The sequence below is a fragment of the Oncorhynchus nerka genome, linkage group LG10 (assembly GCF_034236695.1).
Source record: "Oncorhynchus nerka isolate Pitt River linkage group LG10, Oner_Uvic_2.0, whole genome shotgun sequence".
NCBI classification, from domain to species: domain Eukaryota; kingdom Metazoa; phylum Chordata; class Actinopteri; order Salmoniformes; family Salmonidae; genus Oncorhynchus; species Oncorhynchus nerka.
Genome location: NC_088405.1, coordinates 56,320,565 through 56,342,437, shown reverse-complemented (window position 1 = coordinate 56,342,437; position 21,873 = coordinate 56,320,565). Strand labels below are relative to the sequence as shown.

The following is a 21,873-nucleotide window of genomic DNA, read 5'->3' as shown; positions in this document are numbered from 1 at the left end:
TGTTACAAACAAAAAAAACATTGCAAAGATGCAAATCTCTACTTTTCCAAGGTTTGCGCTGGGTTGCCGAAAAAGACTTGCACCTGTTTGTGTCTGTTTTCATTTAGTCTGGAATCTGTAACCTACTGGAGGATTGAGACACTGTAAGGAAGCCTAACGAACGGGTTTAAAGAATGACGTTAACATTTCATATAGAGGCTATGACACACTGTATGTTGTGTGTCTGAACTGGAGAACATTAAAAAGATATCCTTAAACAAATGATCATATTTGCTTTCCCTATATTTTAACACACAATATCCAATGATTTGTCATCGCTAATCTGTGTGTGGTTGCTAATCTGATTAATGATTACCCATGTTGACATTATTGATCTTCTTTGATTGGTGTTCTTTTGTTTAGTTGTTTTGTGAAAATGACTAGGTCTATATACACATAATGAGATGATTACATGATGATATTTTTAGAGCCGGTTCTGTTCTTTGTATAACCAGTGCATAAGTAGGGCAACGATGCCAAGGTCTATCCAGCAGAGGGCAGCAGAGTCCAGAATGGTCTCCACTAGGAACTGATCTCATTCTCAGACTCAGTGCTCTGCTTGTTAGGCCAGAGAGCTGTGTGTGCTGCCTGGTGGTGAAATTACAATGTCAACTCTGACCCCAAAGACAGGGTAAGTCGGAGGGAGGGCCACACAGACAGTCCAAGTGCAGAGAGCACACAGTGAGAAGTGACTAATACATTGTCTGAATTATAACAGTACTGACAAGCATATTACATGAACACACAAACCACTGACTACAGTATGTTAAACCTGAGCATCAATCATACAATATGGTTCAAAGACTTCCAAGTACACACTCGTATATGAAAATAGAGATTTATAACACAAAAGTTATTAAAAAAAAACACATTTTAAGACAATGTATAAATAAAATGAAAAATCGAAATCATTGGATTTAGGACTTTATATATCATCTTCTCATATGATCTGTACCCACTGGGCACAAACTGGTTGAATCAATGTTGTTTCCACGTCATTTCAATGAAATTAAGTTGAACGAACATGGAATAGACATTGAATTGGTGTCTGTGCCCAGCGGGTACTGTCTGTAGCTTATTCCCGCTGCATGCATCAGAGCTCATTGTGGTACTGACAGGTAGTACTAGGAACCGATGAGGTCAATGAGTTGTAGAAGTGACCTTTTTTTCTCTCTCGTTCATGGTTTCTCATCAGCTCCAACCACATCAACTGACTTTCCCACCAGTTTCTATCCAGTCAACAACGACCTTGTCTACACATTCCATACTTGGAAGTCCATTCAGAGATTTCAGCAGAAGTCCAATGACCTCATCCTCTCTCTAAACAACGGTCCAATCACAGCCTCTGTCTTCAGGGAAAGCTCCAATCACGTGCTGTTCTGTTGACAGGCAGGTGCGTTGGTGAGCAGCAGGCGAACCTTCCCTCGTAGGAAGTTGGTGTGGACACGGAGCAGCTCGGATAGGGACGACACCTTCCTGGTCGCTGAGTCACCTACTGCTGGCGCTGGAGAGAGGGACAGGTCCTGTTCAATGGATGAGAGGAAGAACAAGGGCTAACATACAAACCCTAAAAAGAAAGCACCACTCATCTGTTCTGTGGAAGGGGTTCTATTCCAGATTCTCTTCCTGCCCCACTACTCCATACCAAAAACAACACGCAGCCAAATAGAAGACACATTCTGTTTCCTTTCCATAACTCCCACTGCTATGTCTGGCCTGCTCAATGCCGTTTCAGTCACTGAACTGCCCGACCCTGAAAAGTTCCTGGCTTCTGACCGAGAAGCAAACAAACACAGCAGGCAGGTGGTGGCACGCTGAGGGGAGAGGAACGTCTGTCTGACTGTACCCATGGTCCATGATCTTTCCAAGGACTCCCAATCTACAACTAGGCTCTCTGCTGTGGAGGAACAGTATGTGCACACTGAGACACATCCAATTAAAAAGGGACAGGAGTTTTTCCCTGGTCAATTGATCAGACCAGGAACATCTCCTGGTCTTACGTAAACAAACTGTTTACATTTTAGTAAACACTCTTACAGCAGCGAGTGCATACTTTTCCCATACCGGTCCCCCGTGGGGATCGAAACCACAACCCTGGCGTTACAAGCACCATGCGCTACCAACTGAGCCACACGGAACCCCTGCTCACACCACAGTCCCATCCACTGGTCATGCTGTAGACGAGACACTCACAGTCCTCAGTGAGTCACCTTGATGTGGAGGCTGCGCAGCACCTGGCCCAGGCTGTGGATGTTGCTCTTGTTGTTGTCGATGAGGCTCTTTACGGCAGCACGGCTCACTGACTCCCTCACAGCATCCAGGGCCTTGCTGAACAGAAACAGCCCCGACTGGACCTCCAGAGCCTGCTCCTCAGTCTGGGAAAACACACACAAATTACACATTACATAAACACAGACGTTAAAACAAAACTCCCTGAATATGTCATTATACATTGCCATATATAGCAAAAGAACCATGCACATTAGGGCCAATGTATTCCAGTATTAATGGGTACACTGTACGTAAATAAATGTATTGGCAGAGAGAGCTCAATGGACTCAATGGAAGTTCATACAGGACTTTTCCTTTATTCAGATTACAACCACTCACTTCTGATTTGATTTGATTTTGGTCATTTGAAAATGAAATCATCTCCAAAATATTGCTTTTTAAAAACAAGCCATAGAAAGCTGGTCGCAATTTAACTTTAATCCACCAGAAAAAATGTAATAATATTACAACAACTACTATGGTTAAACTCAAATATACAAATACTATGGTTAAACTCAAATAAACAAATACTATGGTTAAACTCAAATAAACAAATACTATGGTTAAACTCAAATATACAAATACTATGGTTAAACTCAAATAAACAAATACTATGGTTAAACTCAAATATACAAATACTATGGTTAAACTCAAATATACAAATACTATGGTTAAACTCAAATAAACAAATACTATGGTTAAACTCAAATATACAAATACTATGGTTAAACTCAAATAAACAAATACTAAATGGTTAAACTCAAATATACAAATACTATGGTTAAACTCAAATATACAAATACTATGGTTAAACTCAAATATACAAATACTATGGTTAAACTCAAATAAACAAATACTATGGTTAAACTCAAATAAACAAATACTATGGTTAAACTCAAATAAACAAATACTATGGTTAAACTCAAATAAACAAATACAAAACTCAAATATACAAATACTATGGTTAAACTCAAATAAACAAATACTATGGTTAAACTCAAATATACAAATACTATGGTTAAACTCAAATAAACAAATACTATGGTTAAACTCAAATATACAAATACTATGGTTAAACTCAAATATACAAATACTATGGTTAAACTCAAATAAACAAATACTATGGTTAAACTCAAATATACAAATACTATGGTTAAACTCAAATACTATGGTTAAACAAATACAAATACTGGTTAAACTCAAATAAACAAATACTATGGTTAAACTCAAATATACAAATACTATGGTTAAACTCAAATATACAAATACTATGGTTAAACTCAAATAAACAAATACTATGGTTAAACAAATACAAATATGGTTAAACTCAAATATACAAATACTATGGTTAAACTCAAATAAACAAATACTATGGTTAAACTCAAATATACAAATACTATGGTTAAACTCAAATATACAAATACTATGGTTAAACTCAAATAAACAAATACTATGGTTAAACTCAAATAAACAAATACTATGGTTAAACTCAAATATACAAATACTATGGTTAAACTCAAATATACAAATACTATGGTTAAACTCAAATAAACAAATACTGTTAAACTCAAATATACAAATACTATGGTTAAACTCAAATACAAAAATACTATGGTTAAACTCAAATATACAAATACTATGGTTAAACTCAAATATACAAATACTATGGTTAAACTCAAATATACAAATACTATGGTTAAACTCAAATATACAAATACTATGGTTAAACTCAAATATACAAATACTATGGTTAAACTCAAATAAACAAATACTATGGTTAAACTCAAATAAACAAATACTATGGTTAAACTCAAATAAACAAATACTATGGTTAAACAAATAAACAAATACTATGGTTAAACTCAAATATACAAATACTATGGTTAAATTACTTTAAACTCAAATATACAAATACTATGGTTAAACTCAAATAAACAAATACTAAAACTCAAATATACAAATACTATGGTTAAACTCAAATATACAAATACTATGGTTAAACTCAAATAAACAAATACTATGGTTAAACTCAAATATACAAATACTATGGTTAAACTCAAATAAACAACTACTATGGTTAAACTCAAATATACAAATACTATGGTTAAACTCAAATAAACAAATACTATGGTTAAACTCAAATATACAAATACTATGGTTAAACTCAAATATACAAATACTATGGTTAAACTCAACATTTTAAAAATGTTGGGCGACGAAATGTTTAAAAACGGTTTAATCTTTGATAATGATATCATAAAAATGAATGCTGGAGTTATGTCACACATGCAGCTAAGAGAAACATATGGAAATGTCTGCTCTACCCAAAATTACATCCAACTAATTGGAGCATTACCGCAAAAAAATGGAAGAGGCAAGTGGAAAGGGGAAAAAGTAAGGAACTTGTCTGTCGGCCCTGTATTAAAGACCAAAAATAAGTTAAAGAAAATGATACCAGTTTCATTTAAGGACCAAAGAAGACAGCTGTGCCATTCAGATTTAGAAATAGTTGTGAAGAGATTTTCAATGTACCGATTCCATGTGGTTTATGAACTGATACACAAAATGACACCGGATTCAAAACTTTGAATTTTTTCAATTTAAATTATACACATTTCTGGGCATTTCTACAACCATCCCAGCTCTGCAGATTTTGCTGCGAAGAGACAGAATCATTGAATCATTTGTTTTGGTACTGTCCATACGTAGCTTGTTTTTGGTTGCAGATTCAGAAATGGCTGAAGAATTGCAACATTTACCTGAGTGTGCAAAGCTGTCATCAAGTGGCTACTTCGAAAGAATCTCAAATATAAATAGATGTTTAACACTTTATGATGATTCCATATGTGTTATAATCATAGTTTTAATGTCTTCACTATTAGTCTACAATGTAGAAAATAGTAAAAATAACGAAAACCTTTGAATGGTACTGTATATATATTGACAATAATATATGGGGGATTGGAAATGATGCAGACAATTACATTGATACATTGATAGAAGCCACAATCTATGTTAAAGCTGATCTACCCCCTAAATATAGCTCATGCAGGACACACAGATCTGTCTGAACCAGAGCTCTTTCCATGACAGACTGACCAGGCTCTTTCCATGACAGACTGACCAGGCTCTTTCCATGACAGACTGACCAGGCTCTTTCCATGACAGACTGACCAGGCTCTTTCCATAACAGACTGAGCTGGCTCTTTCCATGACAGACTGACTAGGCTCTTTCCATGACAGACTGACTAGGCTCTTTCCAAGACAGACTGACCAGGCTCTTACCATGACAGACTGGCCAGGCTCTTTCCGTGACAGACTGACCAGGCTCTTTCCGTGACAGACTGACCAGGCTCTTTCCATGACAGACTGACCAGGCTCTTACCATGACAGACTGACCAGGCTCTTTCCATGACAGACTGACCAGGCTCTTTCCATGACAGACTGACCAGGTGAAAGCTACGATCCCTTATTAATTTCAGATGAAGGGAGGAGACAGGTTAAAGAAGGATTTTAAGCCTTGAGACAATTGAGACATGGATTGTGTATGTGTGCCATTCAGAGGGTGAATGTGCAAGACAAAAGATTGAACCATAGACAACGTGTATGGCGTTGTGTGTGCGAGCGGTTTGCTGTTGTCAACGTGAACCATGTCCCATAGTGACGGTGGGGTTACGGTATGGGCAGATTGAAGATTTGAGTGAGTCAAGAACTGGGTTTTTTCCACACTCAACAGTTTACCGTGTGTCTCAAGAATGGTCCACCACCCAAAAGAGATCCAGTCAACTTGACACAACTGTGGGAAGCATTGGAGTCAACATGGGCCAGCATCCCATGCCCTGACAAATTGAGTCTGTTCTGCAAAAGGAGTTGCAGCTCTTATTAGGAAGGTGTTCTTAATGTTTTGTACACTCAGTGTAGAGAAACCAGAAGAAATGGGTCAAACACTTCTCTCTATACTATATGGCCCTGGCTTGTGCTATTCATGTACAGTAGGTATTTAACTGATAGACAGGTACTCACATCCTTTGTCTCCAATACCACAAAGTCAACGTTGGTCAGTGGAACCACGAAGGTGCCTGTCACACCACACCCTGCCTTGCAACCTCGCTGCGTGAGGAAAAGAAGGCAAGACAGATTGACAGTTAGAGCAAGATCAGACACACAAATAAAGATGAAGTGTCTCTGTACATAATACACTGTAATAATATCCTCATCCATTTCACTTCTAATGTGACATTTTCCAGACATGTAAAAGTTGCCCAGGTCCATCTAGTGGTGGTTAGGCCCAGTCAGTCAGTGTCTCACCAGAGCGGTCTCTGTGTCGCGGGCCTCCATGATGAAGCGGTCCAGAACGCGGGGGTCACAGATGGGCCTGACAGGAGAAGGGAGGCCTCGCCCTGCCCACTGGAGTACCGTCAGCAGTACCGCCACCAGCCCTGGGGGAACAACACACATCCTCAGGCAGATGCTGGAAATGGTGGCTGAGAGCAGATACAGACGGGCAGCAATTGCAGCTTTACATAACAGACAGTCATATAGACCGTGATGTCAACCAGAGAACAGAGGATGTCAGCTAGCGGAATCCCTTAAGCAGATTTACTGGAAATACTGTGGAGTAACTGACTGCCGACTGTTCGGCTGTCCAAACAGTTTTGCATTTAGTTTAGGTGGTTTCTATTTTGCTTTCTAATGCAAGAACTCATTGGAAGGGTAGATTGCCCTGATAGTCCTCCCGAATTTGGGAGTGACAGGAGACATTGCATACTTTACACATCATAGAGGTCGGTGCAGGTCTAGCTCCATTCCTCACAGTTGGACAACATTAGCCCTAGTTCAGACACTGCTCTATCTCCACATCAAACAAAAGAATGAGCCACGTTTTTTTTTTTTGGGGGGGGGGTATTGATATTGCACATAGATTGTACCTTCCATCAATGTTATTGTCTGCATCATTTCCAATCCCCCATATATACACTGCTCAAAAAATAAATGGAACACTTACACAACACAATGTAACTCCAAGTCAATCACACTTCTGTGAAATCAAACTGTCCACTTAGGAAGCAACACTAATTGACAATAAATTTCACATGCTGTTGTGCAAATGGAATAGACAACAGGTGGAAATTATAGGCAATTAGCAAGACACCCCCAATAAAGGAGTGGTTCTGTAGGTGGTGACCCCAGACCACTTCTCAGTTCCTATGCTTCCTGGCTGATGTTTTGGTCACTTTTGAATGCTGGCTGTGCTTTCACTCTAGTGGTAGCATGAGACGGATTCTACAACCCACACAAGTGGCTCAGGTAGTGCAGCTCATCCAGGATGGCACATCAATGAGAGCTGTGGCAAGAAGGTTTGCTGTGTCTGTCAGCGTAGTGTCCAGAGCATGGAGGCGCTACCAGGAGACAGGCCAGTACATCAGGAGACGTGGAGGAGGCCGTAGGAGGGCAACAACCCAGCAGCAGGACCGATACCTCCACCTTTGTGCAAGGAGGAGCAGGAGGAGCACTGCCAGAGCCCTGCAAAATGACCTCCAGTAGGCCACAAATATGCATGTGTCTGCTCAAACGGTCAGAAACAGACTCCATGAGGGTGGTATGAGGGCCCGACGTCCACAGGTGGGGATTGTGCTTACAGCCCAACACCGTGCAAGACGTTTGGCATTTGCCAGAGAACACCAAGATTGGCAAATTCGCCATTGGCGCCTGTCCTCTTCACAGATGAAAGCAGGTTCATACTGAGCACATGTGACAGACGTGACAGTCTAGATACGCCGTGGAGCATGCCCAGGCGTTGTAGGGAGGTCATACAGGCACGTGGAGGCCACACACACTACTGAGCCTCCTTTTGACTTGTTTTAAGGACATTACAGCAATGTTGGATCAGCCTGTAGTGTGGTTTTCCACTTTAATTTTGAGTGTGACTCCAAATCCAGACCTCCATGGGTTGATAAATTTGATTTCCATTGATCATTTTTGTGTGATTTTGTTGTCAGCACATTCAACTATGTAAAGAAAAAAGTATTTAATAAGAATATTTCATTCAGATCTAGGATGTGTTATTTTAGTGTTCCCTTTATTTTTTTGAGCAGTGTATTTGTTGTAAACAGTTGAAGTCAGAAGTTTACATACACCTTAGCCAAATAGATTTAAACTCAGTTTTCATTTGATCCTAGTAAAAATTCCCTGTCTTAGGTCAGTTAGGATCACCACTTTATTTTAAGAATGTGAAATGTCAGAATAATAGTAGAGAGAATTATTTATTTCAGCTTTTATTTATTTCATTACATTCCCAGTGGGTCAGACGTTTACATACACTCAATTAGTATTTGGTAGCATTGCCTTTAAATGGTTTAATTTGGGTAAATGTTTCAGGTAGCCTTCCACAAGCTTCCCACAATAATTTGGGTGAATTTTGGCCCATTCCTCCTGGCAGAGCTGGTGTAACTGAGTCAGGTTTGTAGGCCTCCTTGCTGGCACACGCTCTTTCAGTTCTGCCCAAACATGTTCTATAGGATTGAGGTCAGGGCTTTGTGGTGGCCACTCCAATACCTTGACTTTGTTGTCCTTAAGCCATTTTGCCACAACTTTGGAAGTATGCTTGAGGTCATTGTCCATTTGGAAGACCCATTTGCAACCAAGCTTTAACTTCCTGACTGATGTCTTGAGATGTTGCTTCAATGTATCCACATAATTTTCCTACCTCGTGATGCCATCTATTTTGTGAAGTGCACCAGTCCCTCCTGCAACAAAGAACCCCCACAACATGATGCTGCCACCCCAGTGCTTCGCAGTTGGGATGGTGTTAATTGGCTTGCAAGCCTCCCCCTTTTTCCTCCAAACATAACGATGATCATTATGGCCAAACAGTTCTATTTTTGTTTCATCAGACCAGAGGATATTTCTCCAAAAAGTTAGATCTTTGTCCCCATGTGCAAACCGTAGTCTGGCTTTTTTATGGTTTTGGAGCATTGGCATCTTCCTTGCTGAGCGGCATTTCAGGTTATGTCGATATAGGACTCATTTTACTGTGGATATAGATACTTTTGTACCTGTTTCCTTCAGCATCTTCACAAGGTCCTTTGCTGTTGTTCTGGGATTGATTTGCACTTTCCGCACCAAAGTACGTTCATCTCTAGGAGACATAACGTGTCTCCTTCCTGAGCGGTATGACGGCTGCGTGGTCCCATGGTGTTTTTTCTTGCGTACTATTGTTTGTACAGATGAACGTGGTACCTTCAGGGGTTTGGAAATTGCTCCCAAGGATGAACCAGACTTGTGGAGGGTTACAGTTTGTTTTCTGAGGTCTTGGCTGATTTCTTTTAATTTTCCCATGATGTCAAGCAAAGAAGCACTGAGTTTGAAGGTAGACCTTGAAATACATCCACAGGTACACCGCCAATTGACTCAAATTATGTCAATTAGCCTATCAGAAACGTTGCAGGCCATGACATAATTTCTGGAATTTTCCAAGCTGTTTAAAGGCACAGTCAACTTAGTGTATGTAAACTTCTGACCCACTGGAATTGTGATACAGTGAATTATAAGTGAAATAATTTGTTTGTAAACAAATGTTGGAAACATTACTTGTGTCATGCACAAAGTAGATGTCGACTTGCCAAAACCATAGTTTGTTAACAAGAAATGTGTGGAGTGGTTGAAAAACAAGTTTTAATGACTCCAACGATTTTTACTATGTTCTACATTGTAGAATAATAGTGAAGACATCAAAACTATGAAATAACACATATGGAATCATGTAGTAACCAAAAAAGTGTTAAACAAATTCAAATAGATTTTAGATTCTTCAAAGTAGCCACCCTTTGCCTTGATGACAGCTTTGCACACTCTTGGCATTCTCTCAAACAGCATGAATGCATTTCAATCAACAATGTGTGCCTTGTTCAATGTTAATTTGTGGAATTTCTTTCCTTCTTGATGCATTTGAGCCAATCAGTTGTGTTGTGACAAGGCAGGAGTGGGATACAGAAGATAGGCCTATTTGGTAAAAGACCAAGTCCATATTATGGCAAGAACAGCTCAAATAAGCAAAGAGAAACAACATCATTACTTTAAGACATGAAGGTCAGTCAATCTGGAACATTTCAAGAACCTTGAAAGTTTCAAGTGCATTCGCAAAAGCCATCAAGCGCTATGATGAAGCTGGCTCTCATGAAGCCACAAGAAAATAAAGATGATAAGAGGATAGGTTCATTACAGTTAACAACCTCAGAAATAGCAGCCCAAATAAATACCTCACAGAGTTCAAGTAACAGACACATCTCAACTATTCTGAGGAGACTGCCTGAAACAGGCCTTCATGGTCAAATTGCTGCAAAAAAACTACTAAAGGACACCAATAAGAAAAAGAGACTTGCTTGGGCCAAGAAACACAAGGAATGGACATTAGACCGGTGGAAATCTGTCCTTTAATCTGATGAGTCCAAATTTGAGATTTTTGGTTCCAACTTCCGTGTCTTTGTGAGATGCAGATAGGTGAACGGATGATCTCCACTTGTGTGGTTCCCACCGTGAAGCATGGAGGAGGTGTGATGGTGTGGGGGTGCATTGCTGGTGACACTGTCTGTGACTTATTTAGAATTCAAGGCACACTTAACCAGCAAGGCTACCACAGCATTCTGCAGCGATACGCCATCCCATCTGGTTTGTGATTAGTGGGACTATCATTTGTTTTTCAACAGGACAATGACCCAACACACCTCCAGGCTGTGTAAGGGCTATTTGACCAAGAAGGAGTGATGGAGTACTGCACTAGATGACCTCCCCAATCACTCGACCTCAACCCAATTGAGATGGTTTGGGATTAGTTGGACCGCAGAGTAAAGGAAAAGCAGCCAACAAGTGCTCAGCATATGTGGGAACTCCTTCAAGACTGTTGGAAAATAATTCCAGGTGAAGCTGGTTGAGAGAATGCCAAGAGTGTGCAAAGCTGCCATCAAGGCAAAGGGTGGCTACTTTGAAGAATATAACATATATTTTGATTTCAACACTTTTGTGGTTACTACATGATTCCATGTGTGTTATTTCATAGTTTTGATATCTTCACTATTATTTTACAATGTAGAAGATAGTACAAATAAGGAAAACCCCTTGAATGAGTAGGTGTGTCCAAACTATTGACTAGTACTGTATAAAGCATTAATAAGGCGTATCAAAATAATATGCACACAACACAGAATGTTAAAGGAAATATGAAAATTGTATTTCAATTTAATAGATGTAGCTAGCACCAAATGTTTTTTTTGCTGAGGATGTTGAGGACATCGCTGAATAATCATTCCTACTAAAGTTAATACTATTTACATTTTTCAGTTGGACTTTTCTTGAATATACACTGAGAAAAAATATAAACGCAACATGCAAAGTGTTGGACCCATGTTTCATAAGCTGAAATAAAAGATCCCAGAAAGGTTATATATGCCAAAAAGCACATTTCTCTCAAATGTTGTGCACAAATTTGTTTACATCAGTCTTAGTGAGCATTTCTCCTTTGCCAAGGTAATCCATCCACCTCACAGGTGTGGCATATTAAGAAACTGATTAAACAGCATGATCATTACACAGGTACACCTTGTGCTGGAGACAATAAAAGGCCACTCTAAAATGTGAAGTTTTGTCAAACAACACAATGCCACAGATGTCTCAAGTTTTGAGGGAGCGTGCAATTGGCATGCTGACTGCAGGAATGTCCACCAGAGCTGTGGTCAGAGAATTGAATGTTCATTTCCCTACCATAAGCCGCCTCCAACATCGTTTTAGAGAATTTGGTAGTACGTCCAACCGGCCTCACAACGTATATGGCATTGAGTGGGCGAGCGGTTTCCTGATGTCAACGTTGTGAACAGAGTGCCCCATGGTGGCGGTGGGGTTATGGTATGGGCAGGCATAAGCTACAGACAACGAAAACACTTAATTTTGTTGATGGCCCATGTCGCAAGAATCTGTAAACAATTCCTGGAAGCTGAAAATGTCCCAGTTCTTCCATGGCCTGCATACTCACTAGACATGTCACCCATTGAGCATGTTTGGGATGCTCTGGGACTATGTGTACGACAGCATGTTCCAGTTGCCGTCAATATCCAGCAACTTCGCACAGCCATTGGAGAGGAGTGGGACAACATTCCACAGGCCACAATGAACAGCCTGATCAACACAATGCAAAGGTAATGTGTCACGGTGCATGAGGCAAATGGTGGTGATACCAGATACTGACTGGTTTTCTGATCCAGACCCCTACCTTGTTTTTATGGTATCTTTGACCAACAGATACAAATCTGTATTCCCAGTTATGTCAAATTCATAGATTAGGGCCTAATGAATGTATTTCAATTGACTGATTTCCTTATATGAACTATAACTCAGTCAAATCTTTGAAATGATTACATGTTGCGATAATATTTGTGTTCAATATATTTAACAAAGATTGATATTCAAAGTGTAACCGGTATGAAATGGCTAGCTAGTTAGCATTGCGCGCTAGAAGCGTTTTGATAGATTACATCATATGTATACTTTTACATTGATACTAACAGATAACTCACTTGGGCTCTGCCCAGCTGCTGGGGTGGCTGCGGAGAAAGAGGTCAAATGGGGGTAAGTGTAACCGGTGTGAAATGGCTAGCTAGCTACTAGCTTTAACACCCTGTGTTAGTATGTTTTACTCACTTAAATAGTTGATGCTATGAGTCTTAAATGGGGAATTTAATTGGAATGCTTTTAATATGAATCTGTGTTAAATCTATTCAAGAAAAAGTAAACATATAAAACGTCAATAGTAGGATTCTTCCGCGAAGTCCTCTGCAATTGTTTAATGTGCTTCATCTAGAAAATGTTCATATTTTCTTTAGGCCGAAAATTATGCGTTGTGTCCGTGTTCTTTTTGATAAGTGAGGTATGTTTATATGAATGGAATAATAGAAATCGCATTACATTGATTGCATAGAATTGCATAGAATTCTAACATTGACCTTTAATGTTGGTGTTATAGATCAGAGTGGCAAACTGCAGTTAATTACCAAGACGTGCTTAGCTATAAATGCTTTGTGAATGGGAAAATAGATTACATTACTTTGACTTCATAGAATTCACACATATACCTTTCATGTGTGCGTTATATACCAGCATGACCAACTTGATTGTGATGTGGAGGGCTATAAATTAGTTACAAAATAGTTTTTACCCTCAACTACACGATTTGATCCGTAAAATGTGCCCTGGGGATTCAACCCTGAGGGGTTCTTTACGCACCATTGACCTTCAGTGAGAAGAAGAAGTTAAGTCACGGGCCTATTCTGGCCAGTGGGGGAAATGGAGCTGGTATCAGCTATATCAGCACGGTTTTCAAAACGTTGTTTAGCCTTTTGGCATATTCACTAAATGGTATGGCAGAAGCACACGTTTGAGAACAGCCATAATGATGATTCGACGTTTGAGAACAGCCATAATGATGATTCGACGTTGTTGTAATAGTGCATCTATTATTAAGATACCTAAATATGAGACCATACGGATACCATCGAAGGCACCGTAGGCACGCCCCTCTGAAAATCTAGGGTACTTTGGAAACCTTCAAGAATGCGTTTGGAACTTTGCGCACTAAAGTTCATGGATAGATATATTCTCCTGAATATGTTTGCCTCCGTTTTAAGCTATATCACCAACACAGTATGGTTATCAAATTAAGAATTGTTTCAATCGTGTGCTATAGATATCTTACCTGAAATGGAAGACATTCGCAAAATGGTCCAACATTTTTAGAATGCATTGCTAAACAAAGTAAATGTGTAATATACACAGTAAAAAAAAAAAAAACACATCCGTGACCAAATTATCTATTTTGTAGGCCTACACTCCAGCAGCCTATAAGAAATTCTCTCGAAATGTTTTCTCCACCTGTATCCTTGTCCATTGTTCCGAGCGCAAAGAAATGCCGCGTGCACACCGGAGCAAGTACCCCTTGCTGCAGCACATGTAACGAGGAGGGTTCGGCCCGTACCGGCCTCGCCCACCAACAGTTTTCATTGGTTGAGGCGCGTTCCCATTCCAACACGCTCAACACAAAGTAGCCTGCGTGGTGATAAATCAGCACGTCCTTTAACAGATCATCTAATTCAGCTGACTGTGCAATTATATGATTATAGGTTCACAGAGTCACGTCTAACAATAACAAATCATTGTTTTCTAACCTCATTTTGAGTTAATATTTTATCCTGCCTTTAAATACTTTTTTATGAATGCTTTTGGTGTTACAACTATTCACTTTTTCACATGTTGAAAATGTTTGTTTATTTCGTTGCTATGGTCACCGCAGTAGTAGCGCATGAGTAAAGTCACTGAGGAAGCCAAGCCAGGGAAAAGACATATTACAACAGATGTGTTGTGATACTTGCGTTGTTTGCTCTATATAACCGGCTAGTTCATATGACTTGCCACCGTGATATATAGGCATAAGGCCAAGACAATAAGAAAACACAGAATAGATTCAACCACACCTTTGTTTCATCACAAAAACGGAGAGCAACATGTCTGGTGGAGTTCACAGAGCGTATTGCATGTAACGAACAGTTACATGACCTACAGCATGGTCAATCAAGTCAATGTTGCCGAGATTGTCAGACTACTAAACAACTATTGATTTAGAACACCAGAAAATTAACACAATTCGCAAAGAAAACAGTACCACACCAGCATTTCAACTTCAACATTTCAACATCATCAAACCACCTATGCTTAGTCTAATACACTGATGACTTTAAACATTCATGTTGCAGTCCGTGATACTGATGTGTGTGTTTGTGCGTGCATAAGGAGAAAAAAAACATGTTGACTCATACTACTTGTAGAGAAACTGCAATTGCCATCCTCCTCTTTCATGTTGCCGAAACAGTCTATGACTTTGTTACGCAGTGTACACTTTTAAGTTTTTGTTGTCCTAGACTACCTGGCTAAAATGCTTGATCGCTAGCCTAAATTCCTTTCATGGAAAACGATTAGCCAGCAACTTAACATTTGCCTACTACGTCTAGCTACATATTGAACTTCCATCCTCTCAGGCCAGAGGCACAATGTATGAATTTATGGTTGGATCAGAATTAACATCATAATCATTGGCCAGTATGGATAATTAAGCAAAACCACAAGTCCAAATTCCTATCTCAGTCCATGGCTAATTTAGGAAAGGGACCATTTTAGTTAGCTAGCTAGTCACCTGAGGACAACAACACAACAAGATGAAACAATTCACATGTTTTTTCTGTCAATGACATTTGGCTTGATGTGGTGTGATTGGTGTGAAGCCAAATCCAAACTGGCTTCCCTTCACACTATTTTTTTGGTGTGCCAGGACCGTTCACAGTTTAGCTCAAAGCTGTTTGGATATTATTGTATTTTTTTAAAATATCAAGGGAGGCCAAATGCTCGCTGGCTCCCCTTGCATTCAATGCAAAGGGCAGCAACAATATCATACTCTTTTTGACCAGACAGCATCAGATAGATGGGCTACACATACAGAGCCAGAGGGGCGCTGTTTCGCTTGCCCCTCCATTGAAATACATTCAGCCTCTTGCAAATGGAAGGGAAATTATGAAACCTCAGAGAGACAAAATATAAATGATTTAGTATTGGTCATTTTTTTTCTTGGTAAATGTTTTGTGGAAGCCTGTCTTCCCTTGGCATTCAGGAATACATGCCACTGGGTCACCGGCATCTGTTGTTCTCCATCTCGAGAAGGGTGCATTTGCGCCCAGCAATTCGGGGCGTTCCTGCATGTTGCCATTCCTACATTCCATCGGAACCCCTCTTTATACTTCTATTGGTCCATTTTTAAGCTAGGACTCTGGTACACAGGCAGGGCGATCCAGTCAGAGTGTAAATTACACTGTGACATTCCAGGGCACTGACTTTGGGGGGGTTTCGGAGTGGGGGATCAGCTAACTTACTGCATTTCAACACATTGTGCCACGGTGCAGAGAGAAAACTGTCCTGTTTAGTCATGCTATTCTACACATTTTTGTCATGAGGCAGAGATCTTTATTTGCTGTTCTTTGAGCTCATCGTCTGCTTTTGTTCACAATTTGCCATGAGGCTGAGCTAAATATTTAGCCGTTTTAAAACAAATTTCTTGCAATTCTACACATTTCCCTATCTGGGGGCCCCTGAGGTTACCAGCCCTGTGGTTTGAATGAACATTGATTCAAAGACCTAATTTATTATTGAGCTGAAGATATTTTCTCAGTTGTTTTATGTGTGTGGAAAGTAATTTAGCACAGACAGGCCTACACAAGGAGTTTATACATATGCAGGTATACAGGGGATGTGTAGCCTATAGTCTGTGCTGTTTGGGATGACTTGCAGTTTTTTAAATTTAACTAGGCAAGTCAGTTAAGAACAAATTCTTGTTTACAATGATGGCCTAGGAACAGTGGGTTAACTGCCTTGTTCAGGGGCAGAACGACACATTTTTTACCTTGTCAGCTTTGGGATTTCACCCAGCAACCACCCAGCAACCTGTCTCTGAGCTCTACGGACAATTCCTTCGAACTCATGGCTTGGTTTTTGCTCTGACATGCACTATCAAATGTGGAACTTTCTATAGACAGGTGTGTGCCTTTCCAAGTCATGTCCAATCAATTGAATTTACCACAGGTGGACTCCACTCAAGTTGTAGAAACACCTCAAAGATGATCAGTGGAAACAGGATGCACCTGATCTCAATTTCGAGACTTATAGCAAGGGGTCTGAATATTTATGTAAATAAGATATTTCTGTCATTATGAGCTATTGTGTGTAGATTTGATGAGGATTTTTTTTATTTATTTAATCCATTTTAGAATATGGCTGTAACGTAACAAAATGTGGAAAAAGTCAAGGGGTCTGAATACTTTCCGAGTGCACTGTATACCATGAATATTGACCAAGGAGATCGCCATTTCCCAATTCTGTATAATGGGTATCCTGTTTTCTGGAGACAATACCTGCAGTACCGCGGTCGGTCAACTTGTGAGGGTCAGTCATTCTCCCCTGGATGTAATAGATGAATGTTACACCAAACACCAAGCACAGCACGATTCTCCCTCCCGGCTCTTTGTCAATCAACACAAATGAAATTACATTGTTGCATCAGTCTTATGCGTTTCTTCACAATCACATAACCATTAAAGGTCGCTTCAAAGCAGATTAAAGAAACATGAAGAAACATTTGACCACAGACGTTTGTCAGAAGCGCCCTCTAGTGTATGTATGAATAAATGCATCCACATCACAATACTACAACCTTGCTTTTATGTCTGTCATCATTTAGCTAGAGACAAAATATTTCCTAGTATGTCTACATGTCATCAGGCACACTTTTCATTGTAGAATATCTGGTAGTTCTTGTCCACGTCCATCCGTCCCTTCAGAAACTTCTCTAGGGTCTTGATAGGCACCTCTACCACAGCATTGTTGACCCTATCATTCAGGCCGTAGGCCCCAAACACGGGGAGGCGGTAGCGCTCTAGGTAGGGGGCATTGTGGTAATAGTCTGGACAGCAGTAGGCCGTACACATGTACTCTGGTATGCCCACACAGTCCTGGTCGTCACCGTCTGATCATGTTCCCGGCCGAGGTGACTCCTGGTGTTGACATAGGCATTTCCACCGCAGTAGTTGTTGAGGTGTTGTCTGATGCGGTCCTCATGCTGGGCCCAGGGGCCGGTGTTGAACTCTCGGATCTAAGGCACTACGTTGGTCAGGGTGTAGGTGGCTGCCTTTTCCAGGGGCTCAGACTGGTGCTGGTCTGGGTTCAGTTGGCCTCTCTTGTTCTGGGTCACATCTGCAAAGTCCTCCAGCACCGCCTGACTGTCCATGAGACGCATGTGCATCTGGGCCGACTGGGGGAAGGGCTCCATATTACTACTGGCTTTACTGGAGGCCAGCTAGAAGGAGGAAGAGTGGCAGAGAGAGAACTAGAGAGAAAGAGAGGCAGAGAGAGATTGGCAGAGAGAGAGAGAGGCAGAGAGAGAGAAAGAGGCAGAGAGAGAGAGAGAGGTCATCAATTTGATTATCGGCGAGGCAGGTGCCTATTGATACAGATTGTTTTGTACAGGGTGTGCAGATGTAACATTTCAGGAAGGATGAAAACTCAGTGTTTCAATCATCTTTTTTTTTTCCAAAGCCAAAGATTTTATTTATCAGACTGTATACTGTGTGACATTGTCGGTTTCTTTAACAAAGTGGCTTCCTGATTTAATTCCCATCTGTTCGGAATCACTAGTCGAGAAACCCCATGCACCTGCTTACCAGAGCTTCTTACAATCTGTACCCGAACACCTGCTCTTGTCGTCGTTAGCAGAACTGCGGGAAAGCAGTGCCCGACTGTCTACCGATCTACTATCTTATCTTTTAAATTATAACCTACTGCTGTAATTAGGTGAAATTCAAGAACTCTATATTTACTGCGGGGATTCATGCTATCACTAAAGGAAGATAGTAAGTTATGGAATGTGTGGGTGAAACAAAGGCTCACACATTCTCTGATCAAGACAGTGAGCTTTAGTTTATATATAAGTCCATTTCTAAGGGACCAGAATAGTCTTCTTCATATAAGAACACAATTGAAGTTGTAGAACTGTGAAATGTCATAGTGTGTGTTACAATGATCATCTTCCCTCTGTCCCCAGACCTTAACTCACCTCAGGGCTGATCCTTGCACTTCTTCCCGTCAGACCATTTGAAGGTGTAGGCAGATTAGAGGGGCATGTGTCTGCGGGGGTCATAGAGGGTGACAAATCAGGGCTTGTCCTCCAGGCGCTGGCATATCTTCTTCCGGTTGCTGCCCCCCCCAGGTAGCCCCGTGGTGGGCTGAGCATGTAGAGAGTCATTACAGTGCTCCACATGGTTAAAGTCCTCCACCACACCACACCAGGCCCAGAGCACCCAGAGGAAAATGCACACAGCAGCACTCCAAGGCTGCCACCATATAGACCCCATGCTAAGTCTATATAAATAGCCCCATATTTAATACTGCCCTGGTACCTTCACACTCATCTGTCACTTTTTCTGTGTCGGCACCATTCAGCAGTATGTCAGCATTACGGCACTTCCTTCACTAAACGTATTCACGACTCCCCCCTATACAAATCAGTGTTATATATGATTGGCCAGGACTCACCTGTAACCTTGATACTCACAGTTCTTGTCATTCCCACATCACGAATCACATGTTCAAATGCTCATGTTTAATTGCACTGAGAACAGTAGGCAGCCTAATAAATAGTCCTTCCTCATCATCAGATATGAGTGGCTGTAGTTTACCAGAAGTTTTATGCAATAATTGTCGTACCGCACACACTCACACACCATTCATTCAAATTTGACCATGCACATGTCAAACACTTTGTTTAATTGACCAGAGCTCAACGTGTTCTGAGTTATGGGGATATTTTGAAGGATGACTTTATGTCAGTCAAAGTCATCTTTGACTGACATAAAGAGAGGGATATTAATTCTGAGAGGGAAATTAATTATGAGGCATTAATTACCGGGATCCTCATCTCTCCCAAGTGGTCATTCTCTCTTTCTCCCCTTACCCATCTGTCTATCGCCTCCTTTGAATTCCATGCTGTCACAGTTACCAGCCCTTTCAAGCTTAACATCCTTATCATTTATCGCCCTCCAGGTTCCCTCGGAGAGTTCATCAATGAGCTTGATGCCTTGATAAGCTCCTTTCCTGAGGACGGCTCACCTCTCACAGTTCTGGGCGACTTTAACCTCCCCACGTCTACCTTTGACTCATTCCTCTCTGCCTCCTTCTTTCCACTCCTCTCCTCTTTTGACCTCACCCTCTCACCTTCCCCCCCTACTCACAAGGCAGGCAATACGCTCGACCTCATCTTTACTAGATGCTGTTCTTCCACTAACCTCATTGCAACTCCCCTCCAAGTCTCCGACCACTACCTTGTATCCTTTTCCCTCTCGCTCTCATCCAACACTTCCCACACTGCCCCTACTCGGATGGTATCGCGCCGTCCCAACCTTCGCTCTCTCTCCTCTGCTACTCTCTCCTCTTCCATCCTATCATCTCTTCCCTCTGCTCAAACCTTCTCCAACCTATCTCCTGATTCTGCCTCCTCAACCCTCCTCTCCTCCCTTTCTGCATCCTTTGACTCTCTATGTCCCCTATCCTCCAGGCCGGCTCGGTCCTCCCCTTCCGCTCCGTGGCTCGACGACTCATTGCGAGCTCACAGAACAGGGCTCCGGGCAGCCGAGCGGAAATGGAGGAAAACTCGCCTCCCTGCGGACCTGGCATCCTTTCACTCCCTCCTCTCTACATTTTCCTCTTCTGTCTCTGCTGCTAAAGCCACTTTCTACCACTCTAAATTCCAAGCATCTGCCTCTAACCCTAGGAAGCTCTTTGCCACCTTCTCCTCCCTCCTGAATCCTCCTCCCCCTCCCCCTCCTCCCTCTCTGCAGATGACTTCGTCAACCATTTTGAAAAGAAGGTCGACGACATCCGATCCTCGTTTGCTAAGTCAAACGACACCGCTGGTTCTGCTCACACTGCCCTACCCTGTGCTCTGACCTCTTTCTCCCCTCTCTCTCCAGATGAAATCTCGCGTCTTGTGACGGCCGGCCGCCCAACAACCTGCCCGCTTGACCCTATCCCCTCCTCTCTTCTCCAGACCATTTCCGGAGACCTTCTCCCTTACCTCACCTCACTCATCAACTCATCCCTGACCGCTGGCTACGTCCCTTCCGTCTTCAAGAGAGCGAGAGTTGCACCCCTTCTGAAAAAACCTACACTCGATCCCTCCGATGTCAACAACTACAGACCAGTATCCCTTCTCTCTTTTCTCTCCAAAACTCTTGAACGTGCCGTCCTTGGCCAGCTCTCCCGCTATCTCTCTCAGAATGACCTTCTTGATCCAAATCAGTCAGGTTTCAAGACTAGTCATTCAACTGAGACTGCTCTTCTCTGTATCACGGAGGCGCTCCGCACTGCTAAAGCTAACTCTCTCTCCTCTGCTCTCATCATTCTAGACCTATCGGCTGCCTTCGATACTGTGAACCATCAGATCCTCCTCTCCACCCTCTCCGAGTTGGGCATCTCCGGCGCGGCCCACGCTTGGATTGCGTCCTACCTGACAGGTCGCTCCTACCAGGTGGCGTGGCGAGAATCTGTCTCCTCACCACGTGCTCTCACCACTGGTGTCCCCCAGGGCTCTGTTCTAGGCCCTCTCCTATTCTCGCTATACACCAAGTCACTTGGCTCTGTCATAACCTCACATGGTCTCTCCTATCATTGCTATGCAGACAACACAATTAATCTTCTCCTTTCCCCCTTCTGACGACCAGGTGGCGAATCGCATCTCTGCATGTCTGGCAGACATATCAGTGTGGATGACGGATCATCACCTCAAGCTGAACCTCGGCAAGACGGAGCTGCTCTTCCTCCCGGGGAAGGACTGCCCGTTCCATGATCTCGCCATCACGGTTGACAACTCCATTGTGTCCTCCTCCCAGAGCGCTAAGAACCTTGGCGTGATCCTGGACAACACCCTGT

The 21,873-nt window shown here is 41.7% G+C and overlaps 1 protein-coding gene across 1 annotated transcript; it reads right to left on the bottom strand.

The window, feature by feature from the left end:
• Positions 1–863: 863 nt before the first annotated feature.
• LOC115135684 (erythropoietin-like) lies at positions 864–14,267 on the bottom strand. Its single transcript, XM_029670603.1, has 5 exons — positions 14,051–14,267; positions 6,619–6,749; positions 6,334–6,420; positions 2,250–2,414; positions 864–1,562 (listed from the first exon to the last, which is right to left on the bottom strand). The coding sequence occupies exons 1-5, from the start codon at positions 14,064–14,066 to the stop codon at positions 1,407–1,409; spliced, it is 555 nt and encodes a 184-aa protein (XP_029526463.1). The 5' UTR covers positions 14,067–14,267; the 3' UTR covers positions 864–1,406.
• Positions 14,268–21,873: the final 7,606 nt, after the last annotated feature.